This window comes from Choloepus didactylus, chromosome 4 (assembly GCF_015220235.1).
Source record: "Choloepus didactylus isolate mChoDid1 chromosome 4, mChoDid1.pri, whole genome shotgun sequence".
NCBI lineage: Eukaryota > Metazoa > Chordata > Mammalia > Pilosa > Megalonychidae > Choloepus > Choloepus didactylus.
In genome coordinates, this window is record NC_051310.1 from 140,255,941 (window position 1) to 140,272,752 (window position 16,812).

The window sequence follows — 16,812 nt, forward strand, 5'->3', positions numbered from 1 at the left end:
GAGACAAGTCAACTAAGGATCCTGAACTGGAGGTGAAGAAATACTATAATGGACATTATCAGATAAACTGACAAAAAAGGAATAAAAAAGATAATAGATTAATAAAAAAAAAGAATAATAGATTAGACACAAGTATTATACTGACGTTAAATTTACTGAAGTTGATAACCGTATCATGGACATGAAAAGAAATATTCTTATTCTTAGCAAATATGCACTGAAGTATTTAGGGGTAAAGGGCCATGATTATGCAACTTACTCTCAAATGGCTCAGGAAAACAATTACGTGAATGTGTGTGTATCTATTTATATATGTAAGTGTGTACACATATTTACATATATACATGTGTATGTATGTATACACACAGATAACAATTATGTGAGCATGTCTGTCTACCTCTCATCTTTCTTTCGAGAGAGCCCTGTACTATTCAATATGGTAGCCATTAGTAATATGGGACAACTGAGTGCTTGAAATATGGCTAGTCTGAGTTGATATGTGCTGTATGTGTAAAATACACAATGGATAGCAAAGACTTAATATGAAAAAAGAATGTAAAATATCTCATTAGTAATATTTTAATATCGATTACATATTGAAATGATAGTATTTTGGATATGTTGGGTTAAATGAAGTATCTCTTTCCAAAGTTAATAACCTGGAAATTTAACCTGTTTGTTTTTATTTTTTAGTGTAGCTATTAGAAAACGTATAATTAACTTGTGTTATATTTTCATTGGCTAACACTGAGAGAGAAAGAGAGAGAATGCACAAGTGATAAAGCAAATGAGGTATAATGTTAACAGTGTAACAAAAGATGCATCTGGGTAAAAGATGTGCAGGTGTTTTTTTGCATTATTTTTGCAACTTTTCTGTAAGTTTGAAATTATTACCAATAAAAGTCTTCAAAGAGCTTAGTTTTACATCAAGGATAAACAAGAGATAAAATACAGAACTTGGAACATGAGCTGATAATGCTTTTTGAGGCATAAAACAGGGAAGGGGGTAGAATGAACAGATACTCTAGCTATGACAAAGTCAGGGATGCCCAAGATAATCAGAGAGGATGAGGGTTTGTGATGAACCATCCAATAGAATTATCCCATATTAGCAATTAATTCTGGCTGACACAGTTCCAGGAAGGAAGTCCAAAAACTGCAGAGACTCACCCCTCTGGAAAAAAGGCATTGATGATCCGGTCCCCCAATGGGTTGATGGCAAGTTCTGGAATCCGCTGAAAATCTTCCCGGCTGCCAAGTCAAGGAGAGAATCACCTTGAGTTAGAGACTACTGGCCCTTAGCATGAACTCCTTCAATCTGAAACTGGTACAATTTAGCAAGAATGCTACCTCCCGGAATTTACTTGTGTGGCAAATTACACCAAATAACTGCAAAGAATAGCACTTTAGTAGCTGCCAAGTGTTTCTTGCACCACCTCAGGAGTAGAAGAAGCCAGATTTGACTATGCCACATTCCAGTGAATTCAGCACACCATGTTACGTCAATAAACCGAATAACAAGCAAATACTAAGCTGTCCCTGTAAATGATTCCTTGAACATTACCATTTTGTTCTTAGCTATAAAGTTTGGAGAGTGTACAACAAATGGAAAATATCAAACACCACAGAGCAAAAATTGGGGGCAAAACTTCAGAGGGTCCCAAATCCCCTTGGTAAACATAACTACAGTACCTATGAAATGTAAGGAATTCTTAGGTAAATTTATATCCAAGGAAAGAATAAAATGTGTCACGAAACTTATTTCCATACTTCCTTGCTTCAACTCTGGTGTGTTCTCCACTGCCTTCTACAAAACTAAAGTTAGAGAAGTATTCAACCGTCAAACATGGCAAGAGCCACTGATTCCCATATAACTTGGAGGTTATGTGGAAGTGAATATTATTAACATTTACCATTCTTTGCTACACATCAGGTGCTACTCTAACTCTGTTTAAATACATTATCTCATTTCTTCATGCCAATGTATTATCTATACCCTCTACAGCTCAGGAAACCAAAAGTAAATGAGATAAAGTAACTTGCCCAATGCCACACAGCTAGTAAATGGTAGAATTGTGACTAAAATCTACGTCTGTAAATCCAAAGAACATGTTCTTTTTCTAATAAACCACACTTCTTCCCCATATTAAACTTTTTGAAAGAAAAGTGCTCTCCCAAAACATGTTCAATAAGTTTTTTTTTAAAAAGTTCTTTGGTTGATGTTCTGTACCAAGAATATAAAGCTGTTTATAATATACCTGGGCTGTACTCTTCAAAAATATCCATGTCATGAAGGGCAAAGAACAGCAGAGGAATTGTTTCAGATTAAAGGGGACTAAAGAGACATGCAACTAAACTCAACGCATGACCCTGGACTGGATCTTGAACTAGAAAATTTGCCATAAAGGACATTATTGGGCCAATATGTGAAACTGGAAATATGGACTGTGTATTAGATAATAGTGCTGTATTAAAATGTTAAATTTCTTGATTTTGATATTAAAGTATCCTTGTTACTAGGAAATAAACACTGAAGAATTTCAGGGTAAGGAGTCATGATAGATGCAACTGACTCTCAAATGAGTTAGAAAAATATTATAGACACACACACAGACTGGGAGAGAATAATAAAGGAAATGTAGCAAAATGTTAACAACTGGTGAATCTGGGTACCAGATATATGGGATTTCTTCATAGTATTCTTGCAACTTTTCCATAAGTTTGAAATTATTTCTAAATAAAAAGTAAAAAAAAAAAAAAGGAATATAAACTTGAATAAATCCAATTACAGCCTTCAAGAAGATTACTAACAGAAGAGATAAAACACATTCTCCCACACCCTTTCATATCAAGTGCTAATGAAGACAGAAGGTCATGAAATGTCCCTATTTTATCCAGGAGTCTATCACACTCTGTTCCTTTTGTGTTTTAACATTTACATGGTGCTTAATTAATTCAATAAGCTCATCTCTACCATATCTGGTGACTCAGTTATGTATAAACTGACCTCGTGGACTAAGCACAAAGCTCTGATCAGTTAGGGTAATCATTTTTATATCAATGAATGAACCAGAAGAAGTCATTCATAAGATAACAGGATTGCTTGAAATGATAAAAGGTAAAGGAAATTACTGAGGTCCTGACTATTTAATTCAACACACTAGTACTAAGCTCTTATTACATAATTTGCTCAACACTACAAAGTCCATTATCTCCAAAATATAGCTCCTCTATTTTGACAGAAGTTAAGAAAAATGATACTGCCACTTTTAAATGGGAACTAAGGCTGATTTGAATTGCATGGCCACATACCTCAGTTTAATATCTAACAAGATTAGGTAATTTTAGCTGAGAAAAGGGCAAGTTTAAATATCAGGTCTAGTATTAAGTGGTGAGTGCACAACCTAGCTTAAACTCCTTTCGGTCTCAATAAGAGATCTAGTCTTGGTTTCCAACATCAATAAAGACCTAAACCATTTGCTACTATTTAACTCAACTTTTAGAATTTGGATTGCATATACATTGCAGTTTTAGCCATCAGACCACGGGGATCAAAATTAAAATGAGAGTATAAAAAAAATCATTGTTATATACTGTTAACAGTATATACTGTTTTATATACTGTTAAAAATAACAAACTATTAAACAATATGCAAAGTTTACCATTATTAGTTGTTCTATAGTAGGATGGGGAGCATTTGGGTAATTTCTCAAGACTTAGCTTTTGAACCTTGTCCACTAAGGCACACCTAAAACAGAAGAATAAAAACTCCCAAGTGGCTCACATAACACAAGGCCAAGATTTGTTGGAAATGTAGATTTGCATGTACTTATAAAAATATACATTATATTAAACCTCATAATATACCTAGGAAAATCTTCCTCGAAGATTTTTTGAGAAAAGATGCTGTATTACTGGTAGGAGGCAAGTCTGAAAACTGAACTATGGCTTTTTTTGTGGCCAACATATTCCCAAAGAGGAGAGGTTTTCCAGACATTCAAGAGCAAAGGATGCTCTGACAAACCAGAGTTTGAGAGACCTTTAGAAACCAGAAGTGCCATTACACTACACTACGTTCGATCTCCTTCATTCTGCAAGTCCCTTCTTCCACCTGGAGATTCAACTACACTGGTAACTGCTTATATTTCAAGCACCCAGAAGTTGATGCTTCAGATGACTTATACATAATGGGGAGATTAAAATCTCTAAATAGGATATACCCATTGGAACACACATTCAATTAAGAAAGCAAAGCTTTCCATACTGAAGTATAGAATGGAGGTAAATCATATGGTACAATGTATTTATTATCATTGAATTGACAATAATTACTATTACCTAAAGCATTTAATCAATATTTTAAATTAAACTGATTAATTTTGGTAGTTGTTGTTTTGATAATATAATTTTTTTCACAAAAAGTGCCAATAAGTAAAGTGCCAAAGCCAGTCTTTGCTAATTGTTTTAAGTTTATTTTTGCATACTAGGACCAGACCAGCTTATTTGCAAGGCTGCATTGATTAAGGATGTTAATAGCATATACATGTTCACCTCCTCTCATCTCTAAAACCCACTGAAATGTCAGCAAAAATGTACACATGGGAATATATCCATGACAGAAGCAACCAGAGGGGGGTATACAAGTAGATGAGGGATTCTGACAAATTCGGGAAGTCAGAAAGTAGGTACAAATGTGGTGTCAAATATGTCAGGGCAGAGGGCCCAGGAGAAGGCTGCAGCAGAGATGAGATACATTCTGCCCTGAAGATTCTCAGAGAGATGCCAAATCAGAACTGCAACTATGGGATACAGTGTTCAGGGTAATTAATTAAAGAACTGTTTAAGGAAAGGGTCAGTTACTCAGTGCTGCCAGGGCCCATCTGAAGAATACAACACCATCTGTATGAGAGCTGCTATGGAAAGAAACTAAAAAATCTACCTGGGTTAAGGCTCCAAACAAGTGGGGGAGATCAGTGCCCCAGAATGCATCTCCCTTATTTGGGGAAGAGGATTGCAAATCTGTCTCCTTACACCTTGACTACATGCCCTGAAGTGAGTTCTACCAACCTAAATGGCCCTGCTCATGTTACACAGATCTTGAAGTCAACCCTCCCATACAGGAGAAGACCTCTTGGGAAACCAACCACAAATGGACCCATGCTAGCTTTATACAGTAATCCACCCAGTCTCTTCCATAAATATAAATGGCCTGTCAAGGTTCACCAGACATTTTGATAAAATATATAGCACAAAAGAGAAGGCTCAAAATGAACAAAGAGAGTCCTGAAAACTCTAATAAATAACCCTATGGATATTCAATACGTTTTTGCACCTGTAAAGCAAAAATAAAATGCTTTCATGATAGCCCAGTGGTCAAAGAACAAGAAAGGTTCTTGGAAATTAAAAATATGATTGTAGACTAAAAAATTCACCCAAAAGGATTGAAAAATAAACTCAAGAATATCTCCCAGAAAGCAGAGCAAAATAGTCACAGAGTCAGAACATGGGAGAAAAGTTAAGAGTCATTTGATCCAACAGCCAATCAACACAAATGCCATAAACAACAAAGAATGAAGAGGGGAGGAAATAAAGAAAACTTCCCAGCTAAAGACCCATTTTAGACTGAAAAGGTTTGCCTAATGCTGAGAAAGAATAATGAAAAACAACCCACATACAAGCACTTCTTTGTAAAATTTCAGAACAACAAGAGGAGAAAGGGAGAGAGAGAGAGAAAAAAAATTATTTATAAAAAGAATGAAAAGTATATTGGTATCATGCTTCTCATCTGTAAACCTCCCTTTACATGACTGATACCACTGTCAATAAAGCAAGTGCTTGTCTAGGATACAGAAATCATCTGTTCTCTGGGTAAAATCAAACAAGAAAATGAACCTCAAAAATGCTCTGATTTCCACTCAGTATTCGAACAGATAAATGGCTACCATTCAGGATACAATCCCCTAAAATTTAGATAAATTTCGTTTTAAATGACATGAAACAACACAACCAACGAGCACTTCCCAGTAACAACTTCCTCACAGACTGTAATAGGCCTGTACTGCTTCCTTAACCTATGTGATTTAATACCCAGTGTTTTCATCCTGGCATTAATTAAGAAAGAACATTATCTGACAAAGACCCAATGCAGAAAATATTTTTTAAAGTAAACCTTTATTAAAGTATAACATACAGAGAAAAATAAACAAATCACAAGCAATCGGCATGATGAGTTTTCACCAAGTGAAGAGTGCAACCAGCAAACAGATCAAGGAACCGATCGATTACTTTATTACCAGCCCCTAGAAGCCCCATTCATCCTCCCTTTGTCTCTACCTGCTGCCTTCCCCCAAAGGTAATTATTATCCTGACTTCCAACACCACAGATTAGGTCAGTGCAAGGGATACTTGAACAAATGAAACATCTTTGATGTCAGATGTTGACCAGGCTCTCACCTAGACATGACCTAGAAAGGACCACTTACAGGACCCAGCTCCTTTACAGAAAGACCAATTTCAGTCACAGTGGTAGGAATATTTCACCCAAAATAACGGCATCTGAAGGTGAAATTTGTGAGGTTACTGTTTGTGTGTGTGTGTGTGTGTGTGTGTGTATGTATGTATATATTCTATGAAATACCAGTCTGAAGAGATGGTCCAAAGCAAATGGGATTCTAAAAGCAAACAGAAAATCAATTTGACAAATACTATTTATAAAACTCCCCTCTTGTAGTCATAATTCACCCGTGCATTCTAAAGATGCAGTGAAATCCTGTAAGAAGTTTGTTTAACCTTGTTTACTGAGCTTTTTGCAAAATACTTAGTCAATAATTTTTTTTTCTTTTTTCCACACAGTACCTATTAATAGACCAAGAAACTAGTGTTCTATAAAATATTCTTTGGTGCAAATCTCAAAAAGTGCTTTACCGAGGCTCTATTATAATCAAAGCCATCTGAAGTTTCTGCTTTATGTTCCCATGGGGACTGATCACCACAAAGGAAACTAGAACGTCATGGACTGTACACTATAGCACACCTCTCACTCTGCAGAATTTAGCTTCAGGCCGCAGACATAGAGCACCTTAGAAGAGAAGAGTGATTAAAAAGTGTAGAAGGAAAACTATTTCTCCTAATAACCTCAAATGTCTTCTTGAGAAGGCAGAGCCTGTTACAGGTTAACAGAAGATCAGAGGCAACTTGTATTCCAATGAGCACCCTGGAGGGTTCTGGAAAAGTCAAAACAGGCCTGGAGCTGAGTTTGGCAGGAAAGGCTAGCATGAGCTGAACTGTTCAGCACTATGGAAAAATTCAGAGTTCACCAGGTAATCTCTGAGGCTGGGGAGAGTAGAAGAGATGAAGGGTGGGAGGATGATCTTGATGGATGGCCAGAATGTGGAGACCCAGTTAGTGAGAAATCCCACTGGATAGTGGGTGACTCTGACAAAATGATTTACTTTAATGAGATAGCTGTTTGCAATGTGGTACAATAGTGTAATTTCTTCCGATATACAAGGTGGCTTGGGACTTCTCCTATATTTTAATCCACATCGTGGAGATACAGGAACAGGTTAAGAACTAGAGCTTTGTAAAGCTGAGTACAAAAGATTAAATAGATCCAGGTGATCATGAAATAAAAAATTACCTCATCACTTCATGCCACCAACTCTCCCACCAAGAATCTGTAGAAACCAGTACTGACAGAGCATTAAAGATACTCAATACCTACCAAATGAATGAGTTGGTTCACTGGCTTTCCAAAGAATTTGAAATGAGGTTTTAGGGGTTGAGCTAATCTTACCTAGATTTTCAATGAGCAGGTGATACCAGCTGAGACCTGGAAAGTTTTCACTCTTTCCAAGGAGAAACAGCTCTTTCTACACATGCTTTGCCATTGTTTTCCAGCAAACAGTGAAAATTAACAAACAGACATTTACAAATTATCCACTTTCTACAAAGAAGAAAAGGGCTCAGGACTAATATGAATTCCATATCTTTACTTAATAGTTAAATCTGAATTTACAAAGACTTAATCAAAGGAATTATTAAAATAATGAAGCAGAAGGAAAAAAAATTGACATTTCCAGTCTGGTTATTTTCAAGTGGTATTAAAAAGCACCTAGATGTTTCTTGTGCTTAGTAGGCTTTCCATAGTCACTGACTTTAATGGCTGTGCAGCATGATTTTGGTCAGTCCCAGCTTCTACTGAGGGCAGATGTTTGCCCCTAACAAACACAGCCCTATGGATTTACCAGCAATCTCTAGCTGTTCTGTCTAATTATGTCCAAGTAGAAACTGTACCCCTCCCCCTTTGCTATATCCCACATCTATGCCAGAAGCCTCCAAAAGAAGACCTAAACTGCTTCATGCTAGTCACCAGAAAGGCAGAACAGCTTCATTATGTGCCAGACAAACAAAACTGAAGAGCAACAATAACAAAAAGGTTGCTATGGGAGGTTGGGTAGGAGGTAGTGGTAAGGAGATGTTCCATTTAACTATGACAAAACAATTAGAAATATTAAATGACAGAATATTACATTACTCTGAGATCATATACCTACTCGAGACCAAGGTTTGTCAAACTCAGCTCTGTAGGCATTTAGGACAGGCTGTCCTGTGCATTGCAGGCTGTTTAGTAGCATCCCTGGTCTCTACCCACCACATGCCAGGAGCAACCCTGGTCTTGAAAATTTAAAATGTCTCTCTGTATTGCCAAATGTTCCCCGGGTGGCAAAAGAGCCCTCAGTTGGGAAACACTACCATAGATTAAAATATTGAATACCTTATTTAACATTAATATACAAAAGTGTTGTACTCTAGGGTTGTGGGTTGGGTAGTGTGGTAGTTTGAAGCTGTAGGTAACCCCAGAAACCTAATCCATTCCTGGGTGTGAACCCATTCTAAGTAGGATATTTTGATGAGGTCACTTCAGTTAAGGTATGGTTCACCTCAATCAGGATGGGTCTTAATCCTCTTACTGGAGACCTTTAGAAGCAGTTCAGACATAGGGAGAGAAAGCCACAGAGGGAGCAGAAAGAAGCTGAAATCAATGGAACCCAGAAGAGAAGGGAGAAGCCAGAAGAGGCCGCCTTATGCCTTGCCATGTGACAAGCTAAGGACCAAGGAGCACCATCAACTAGCCCCAGAATGCCACAGTCTTCCAGGAGAGAGCATCATATTAATGATGCCTTGATTTGGACTTTTTTACTGCCTAAAAACCATGAGTAAATAGATTCCCACTGTTTAACCCAACCCATTTTATGAGCAGCCCAGAAAACTAAAACAGGTGGGGAAATAAGAGGAGAGAGGACAAAAAATTGTAGACTACTTGAGATTGCTATGACTCAAACTCATAAAAGCAAGTATGTTTGGGAAAAGGTAACAGAAAACATAAGCAGAAAGAGTTAAAATTCTTGGAAAGTACTCTCCTAAGAGTAGAACAATGGCCATCCATACTAAAGAGAGTTGAAGGAAAAGCAGTGAGCATACAGCAACAAATTTAATGTCATTGTCCTGCTTATTTAAATCTCCTGTGGATCAATGATTCTCAAAGACCAGTGAGGAAACAGTCCCTGCCCTCAGTATGCTGGATGCCAATCATGTCTGCCTTTGGGATAAAGGTGGCTATTCAGACATTGACAGTTTCTTGTTTCTCTACAGAAAATAAAGGTACTGCCTACCTGAGAGTCCCATTCTCTCCTTTGTCCAGACTGGTGAACCGGCTGTAGAGGCGGGTAATCTGACTGTGGGAAACTAAAGAACACAAAATTAGTCCAGGTTGGGGAAGCAGCCCTCCCCTCAAACTGAATCCCAGCATGGCCCTTCAGAAGCCAGGTGTCTTGGTCCCAGCCCACCATTAAATACCTCAAAGTGAGCAAAAAGGGGAGATGTTTTTTGGGGGGACCGTCATCTCCACAGTGTTAAAGCAGACAGTTTAAAAACTGAAAGGAGTTAGAAAATAAACTAAATCAAGATCCATCAAAATTGACATTCAGGAATGAAGTCTAGACTTAAGACTGTGTTAAACGTCAAGTGGTTAAAATTTAACAAAACATAGCCAAATTTAGTTTAAAAGGAAACTGTGAAACTCTCACTTATCAATGCCCTGACTTGGAGGCTAGGAAAATGCAAGCTTTGATTGAAAACACATACCTATTAATCAATTTGGTGTTTCAGGCTTGCACTGCTGGGTAGGTAAGTGCAGAATTGAAGATTGGAGCAGTTCAAACAGATTCTATCTTTAAAATCCTGTTTACTCTTACACTAAGCATTAGAGATTTTATCGTGTCCCTGAGGACTGGCTCTTGGGTAAAAGATCACTGTGGCCTCGGGTCAGCCTCTGTGCTGTGATTGTGTGAGCCCCATTTAGTTCCCAGTAAAGGAACTGGCTCCATGCAAGCAAATTAGGCAATCTGTAAAATGGCCATGTTATTGCCAGATGACATCTACAAGGAAGCTATTTCGCTCCTTATTTTGGATTAACTCCGTAAACTCAGGCACAAGTTGACCATTAAAATAAGTTATTAACTGATGGAACACAATAAAACTTTGAAAATGCAAAGAGGAATTTCTGGAAAAAGTTTAGTGTCCAGCAGACTGGAAGTAGAAGGGAAAAAAGGAGAGTTATCAAAGAGGAAAAGACAACAGCCAAAAAGGGTGTGTTGAGTTTGGACTTTGTCTTTAGGCTGTGCCTTCAGAAGGTTAAAGGGGTGGCTGAAGTAGTTCTGATAACCGCCCTCCTCCCCCAGCTCATGAAACAAAAATCTAGTGGCAGTCATAGGAACAAAAGAACAAAGTAAACAGGAGAAGCAGAGAAGCGAGTGGCACAGAAGCTGGGAGAAAAGGACACAGTAGGTGTGGCTGTGAATTCTTCAGCATTAGGTTTCATCCTCTAAGCTGGGCTCTGTTCTGTACTGGCCTCTGAGGAGATCAGAGAGCAGAGAAGGTGCGCTCGTTCCCACCCAAGGCAGAGCTAGCAAGGTCCAGCCATTGAGGAAGCAGTGGGGACTATTTTGCCAGCCTGCCAGGTGCAAAGATCTCAGTGTAGAGTACACTCTTGTGAGGGTCAAGTTGCCTCTGATTCCATTGGTGGCACCACCGTTTTCCAAATAGGGATAAGTGAATGGGGTAGTGGGGCAGCTAACCAAGCACTTGACTTTGTCAAGGAAAGTGTCTGGCAAAGTCTGTGGCACATTGCAAGCACTCCAGGTTAGCTATTATCACCACCATCCTTAATTATGACCCCGAAGGTAGCTTTACTGCTACGCTAATTAATCTCTGATTTCTCCGACCTCCACCAGTCACAACTCTTTTCTTTAGGAACCCGACCAGTTTACCCTTTTTCTGGGCCTCTTGTACTAAAGTTCCCTTTAGTTTAACAAAAGGGAGAGTTCCTACTTGTGTAGATCAGTTAAAGGATTACTAGATTTTCCAGAAGACTTTTTGAAAAAAACAAAATTTGCTCACAATCCCAACAGAGCTGTTTTCATTTCTTTATATACCATTCACTATCAGTCATTTGTAGGAAAATTTTACATAGTTGTAATAGCTTACCTTTCACTTATTAATTCATGGTTTTCCTATATCGCTTTGGAGTCTTCAAAATAATTTTTAATAACTGTATAATATTTAGTCCACTGGATCAGCTTTTTTCAGTGTTCAGAGTATTATATATGTCAAATTACCTTTCTTTAAGCAGGAAAACATTGAAGTTATATTTTTATGCTAGTTTTTTCAGTTGAGAAAATAAATGCACATGGTAAAAATGCAACTAGTACAGAAGAATATATGATGACAATTCTCTCTAAGCCCCACATTCCCAATCCCCATCACCACTGGTACCTACTATTACCAGTTTCTTATGAATCCTTCTAGAAACTCCTTATGTATGTATATAAGCATATACAGACAGCAATTTATAGACTTTTTAAATTGGAAGGAACATTATCATCTAGTCCAACCCCTTCAACTAAAAGATGAGCCATCAGACATTTTCTAATTTTTATCATCATCTGAAAAACCTGGACACTGAAATTTCTTAAAGTACGAATTTTTAAACTGCCTTAGTAAATACTGGTAGGGCATTATACCCTATTTCAGAAAAAAAGGCTCAGTTTGTGGCTGCTTGAGTTCATAATTGGCAATGTTAAAAATAAATATGCAAATAAGTAGCCAAAACAACCATAAAATTCCTATCCTCCAGGACAAAACTAGATACCTGGCAAGGTGTTAATAACAGGGTATTATATGGGAACTCTGTATTTTTTGCATGGTTTTTCTGTAAACCTACAACTTCTCTAATAAAACAAACAAACAAACTAGATATCTGGAAATCAGTGGAGAACCATGCATCCTAATGTCAATTTTATACATTACTCAATATGGTCATATCTGAACCTATCTAAATTCCAGAACTAATGTTATGATGATATTGTTACAAAGAGCTTTACTAACAAAAAAAGGAAGCAATAAAGTGAGCAAGCTTTGCTTTAGGTGCTAAGTCCACTGTGACAAAGTATATAAAGCAAGAGTAGAGCTCAGAGCCACCCCAATCCACATATAAAGGAGCCACACCATCCAAGTTCAGGAACTTACTGGAACTGCAGCAAATGAAAGTAGACCATGTTTACAGAAGGCACCAAGCTAGTAGGGCAGGTGCCCAAACCCTGAACCTTTATTAGTAACCCAAAGAAAGTCATAGGATTTGACAATTACTCTCATTAAAAGCTGTGCACATAGTCACGTCCTGAATGAAGATATATTTTTGTCTACTGATGGGCAAATTATTATTTTATATCATTGAAAATTATTTAGAAGACCCCTCAAATCTTTCTGACTACAAACCTTTCTATCATCACTACCTCCTGCTCAAAGGGTGGCATTTCAGAAATTTTCCAAGCACCAAGAGGAATGAGAGAGGGAAGAAAAAAAAACAAAAAGGGAGTAAGAAAAAAGTTATTTTGCCCTTGCCTTTATCCTAAGTCTTAATGCAGAAGACCAGATTGATAACCTAGGTAAAGCACACAGGTGCAGTCAAAGGTGGCTATAGATAAAAGATGAGAAGGTGAAGCCTGCATCCCTAACCATTCCTCCTGAACACTACACTCCAACATGTCCTCTGCTTCCCCCAACAAGAGGATCCAAAGTCTCTGTGCCAGTTTGGATGTATTATGTTCCCCCAAACACCATTATTTTTGATGCAGTCTTGTGGGGGCAGATGTATTAGTGTTGATTAGGTTGGAACCTATTGGTTCAGTGTTTCCATGGAGATGTGACTCAATCAGCTGTGGGTTAGACCTTTCATTGGATTATTTCCAAGGAGGTGTTGCCCTACCCATTCAGTGTGGGTCTTTATTGGATCATTGGAGTACTTTAAAAAAAGCCACAGAGGCCCAGATGCTAGCTGCAGCTGAGACACACATTTTAAATATGGACATTTGGAGAAAGCCATTTTGAAACACAACCTGCGAGCAAAGGAAGAAGATGCTAGCCACATCCCTTCCCAGACAACAGAGGTGTTCCAGACATCATTGGCCATTCTTCTGTGAAGGTACCCATAGCTGACGTCTTAGCTTGGACATTTTCATGACCTTCAGACTGTAAACTTTGTAACCAAATAAGCCCCCTTTATAAAAGCAAATCCATTTCTGGTGTTTTGCAAAACGGCCGCATTAGCTAACTGGAACAGTCTCTAAGAGCTCACCTACTCTCTTAGGGAACCTATAGATTAAAAGACTTGGAAGTCATTAAAAACAAACAAACAAAAACCTACCCTCTTAAAATTGGCGAAATTTGAATATGGACTGAATGGTAGATAATATTATAGAATTACTATCAATTTTCTTAGGTGTGATAGTAGTATTATGGCTATATAGGAAAAATCATTATTTTCAGGAGATACCTGCAAATGTATATCGGGTGAAGAGTCACTATCTGGTGACTTTCAAATAGTTCATCAAAATACATATATAAGTAGATAATGCAAATACAGCAAAATGTTAACTGCTGAATTAAGGTGGAAGGCATATTGGTATACATTATATTATTAACTTTTCTGCATATTTGACATTTTTTGGTCATAAAAAGCTGGGGAGGAAAACCTACACTTTTGAATCTGATAAATCCAGTTCACAGTAAGTTTGCCTTCTTACTATCTGTTCTCTGCTTTTTCTCTTCCATAATAGTGTTTGCTGCTTGTAATGTACTAATCACTATTTTATACTGTAACATTTTGTCTTCTCTTCCTCCCTTTAAAAGCAGTGAACTTAGCTTATATCTTTGCAGCAGCTGCTGGGGTCAATTATTTTCTAAATGAGGAAACCTCCAAAATACTCTATGCTCTGGACCACCTTCCCCTACCAAAAAAACTGCCCAAAGGGTCTCTCTCCCTCAGGGCCCTGTTCTCTAATATGACAAGTGGTTGTTTCTTACCCATTTCCAGCAACAAACGAGCATAAAATTTAGGGCTAAAACTAGAGAAGTACAGAGCTTTATAAATCATTTAACCAAAAATCAGCTAAAGGTGTTAGGTTAAACTGGGCATTTGCATTTCCATAGGAGACAGAACTTAGAAGTATAATCCAAAGGATTCACTGTAGTGACAGAACCTTCAGGCACCATGGCAGGTGAGGGCCCGTACAGGGTCTTACATTTTGAGGCAGTAGCAGCCTGAAGTTGAACTTTTTATATTCTAGCCCAGGGAACTGTTTGCTCAAGCAATTGTCTATGCCAGGCTTGTGCTCTTTCTTGGAACTATAAAGAAACCCACACTAGTTCTATCATCACTGTGCCCTTTCAAACAAACAAAACCTCACCAGCCTGTAAAACTTACTTTCCAAACCTGTTCAGCTTCCTCTCTATACCATGTGACACACACCAGAAGGTAGAGACTAAAAATAAATTCACCTGCATTCATTACTACTCAATTGGCATGAATTGTTTCTCATAGACCAAGTGGGTATGTAAGAAAAAAAGCTTACACTGAATTGTTTACTTTATAATGGTTAATTTTACGTTATGTGAATTTCACCTCAATTTAAAAGAAATAGATAAAGGGAGGGGTGTGTGTGTGTGTGTGTTTAAGATAATGCACAGCCGTAACAGTTAAGTGAACTGAGGATGGAGATTCAGAAACTCCCAAGATATTTGAGACTTTTCCTCTAATAACATCTTTATTCAATAAGCTTTAATATATGGAAATACAGAAATATGAAAGAAGTTAGCAGAACAAAGAAAATGTAGCAAATGTTTTATGCCAACGCTGTTTCTTAAACTGTTAGAAACACCAGGATAGCTACTCCTTTAAAAGTTTATTTCCTTGATACAACTTGAAAAATAGGAAAGTATTAAATGCTGTCACCCACCACACATTATATAGCCCTAGATAGTTTTTATAATTAGCACATGCAAGTAGTATTTTCCCAATAAAATGATTGCTATCTATAGTTCAAAATAATGACAGCTAACACTTACATGGCACTTATTACATGCCAGATACTATTCTAAGCAGTTTACATAATTTTATCTAATTTAATCCTCATAAACAATCTTTATAAAGTTGGTACTATTTATATTTCCAGATTACAGACCATGAAACTGAGGTTCAGAGGCAATTCTCTTACCTAGAATTAACTTTTCCAAACACTTACTGATTAAATTTTAAATACCACTGATAAATTTCAAATATTGGCTAAACTGTTGATATTTGAATTCTAATCAATTTAGACTTATGAAAAATGTTTAAATATAATCAATTCCATTGCAAAGCTTTCATATTGAATATAAAATCAGTTTTCCTCAATTATGCTACATTTTCTTATGAAAAAGAGGGTAGTGAAATGTCTTATACTTTCTCTTAAAAGTGTTCCTGATTGATAGTTTCCAAAAACCTCCTTAATGGCACAAGAAGTAAAGGAAAACAGGATGAATTCCACCTTTCCCCCAGGTATTTGTTCTATCAAACTTTTTGCAATATACAAAAATTACTGCTTTAAAAAACAACTCCTTTGATAGGCACTAACTGGATAAACTGATGCTTCAACTCCCAGAACTCAAGAATGATTTTTTGGCAGTGTGAAGGAGATGGCTCCTGGAAGCTACCCAAAATGCCCCAGGTCAATTTATCCAAATCTAGTCCCAATTCCATACAAAAAGGTCCAATTTCTGTCCACAAGGCCAACCCATAGGGATTTTCTCTTCCCTGAGTTCTGAAGGTGGGCACCACACAACTTCACACAATCTATATTGTCATGCTCAAACACATCATTCTCCTGGGCTTAGCTCTCCAACCAGGTTGTGAGCATCTTTTGCCATCATCTGTTCTGAATACCTAGCATAATACTGAGCCCAGATGCTGAAAAAAATCAATAAATACCTGCCTGCTTGACTAGGTTTTATGACTCCATACATATATTTGCACTGGTTGTGGTTGAGAATCTCCCTCATGCTGACTCATTCTTTGGTAGCTGGGAAAACAGCCCTTCCAGGACTACTTATGTCTACAAATCACATGGGTAGAATAACCGAGAATCTTCTAGTAACCCAGGCCCTTTTCATTTGGTCAAATGGAAATGAATCAGAATTGGATTACTGCTCCCTTCACCTGAGGCAAGAAGAGCTCCCATTCTCACTATGGTTTATACTTCCACATTATGTGACTCTTTATTTTAAGCATGAATATTTTAATTCTGGTGTTACTGTAGACCTAAAGAAGTTAAATTTACAAGTGTGGCCAAGGTCATGGACATAAACTGTATTAAAAAGCTTGCTGAATCCAAACTGCTGATATTTCTACTTCTTAAGTCAGAGTAAGTTATAAA

General features: G+C 37.4%; 1 protein-coding gene across 1 annotated transcript in view; it reads right to left on the minus strand.

Moving 5' to 3' along the window:
- The window catches only part of CHP1 (calcineurin like EF-hand protein 1), a 51,001-nt gene that overhangs the window by 31,865 nt on the left and 2,324 nt on the right, over positions 1–16,812 (minus strand). Inside the window, exons 2-3 of the mRNA XM_037834277.1 lie at positions 9,676–9,748; positions 1,171–1,251 (exon numbers count right to left, since the gene is read on the minus strand). Coding sequence (XP_037690205.1) covers positions 1,171–1,251; positions 9,676–9,748 — 154 coding nt within the window. The remainder of the gene's footprint in view (positions 1–1,170; positions 1,252–9,675; positions 9,749–16,812) is intronic.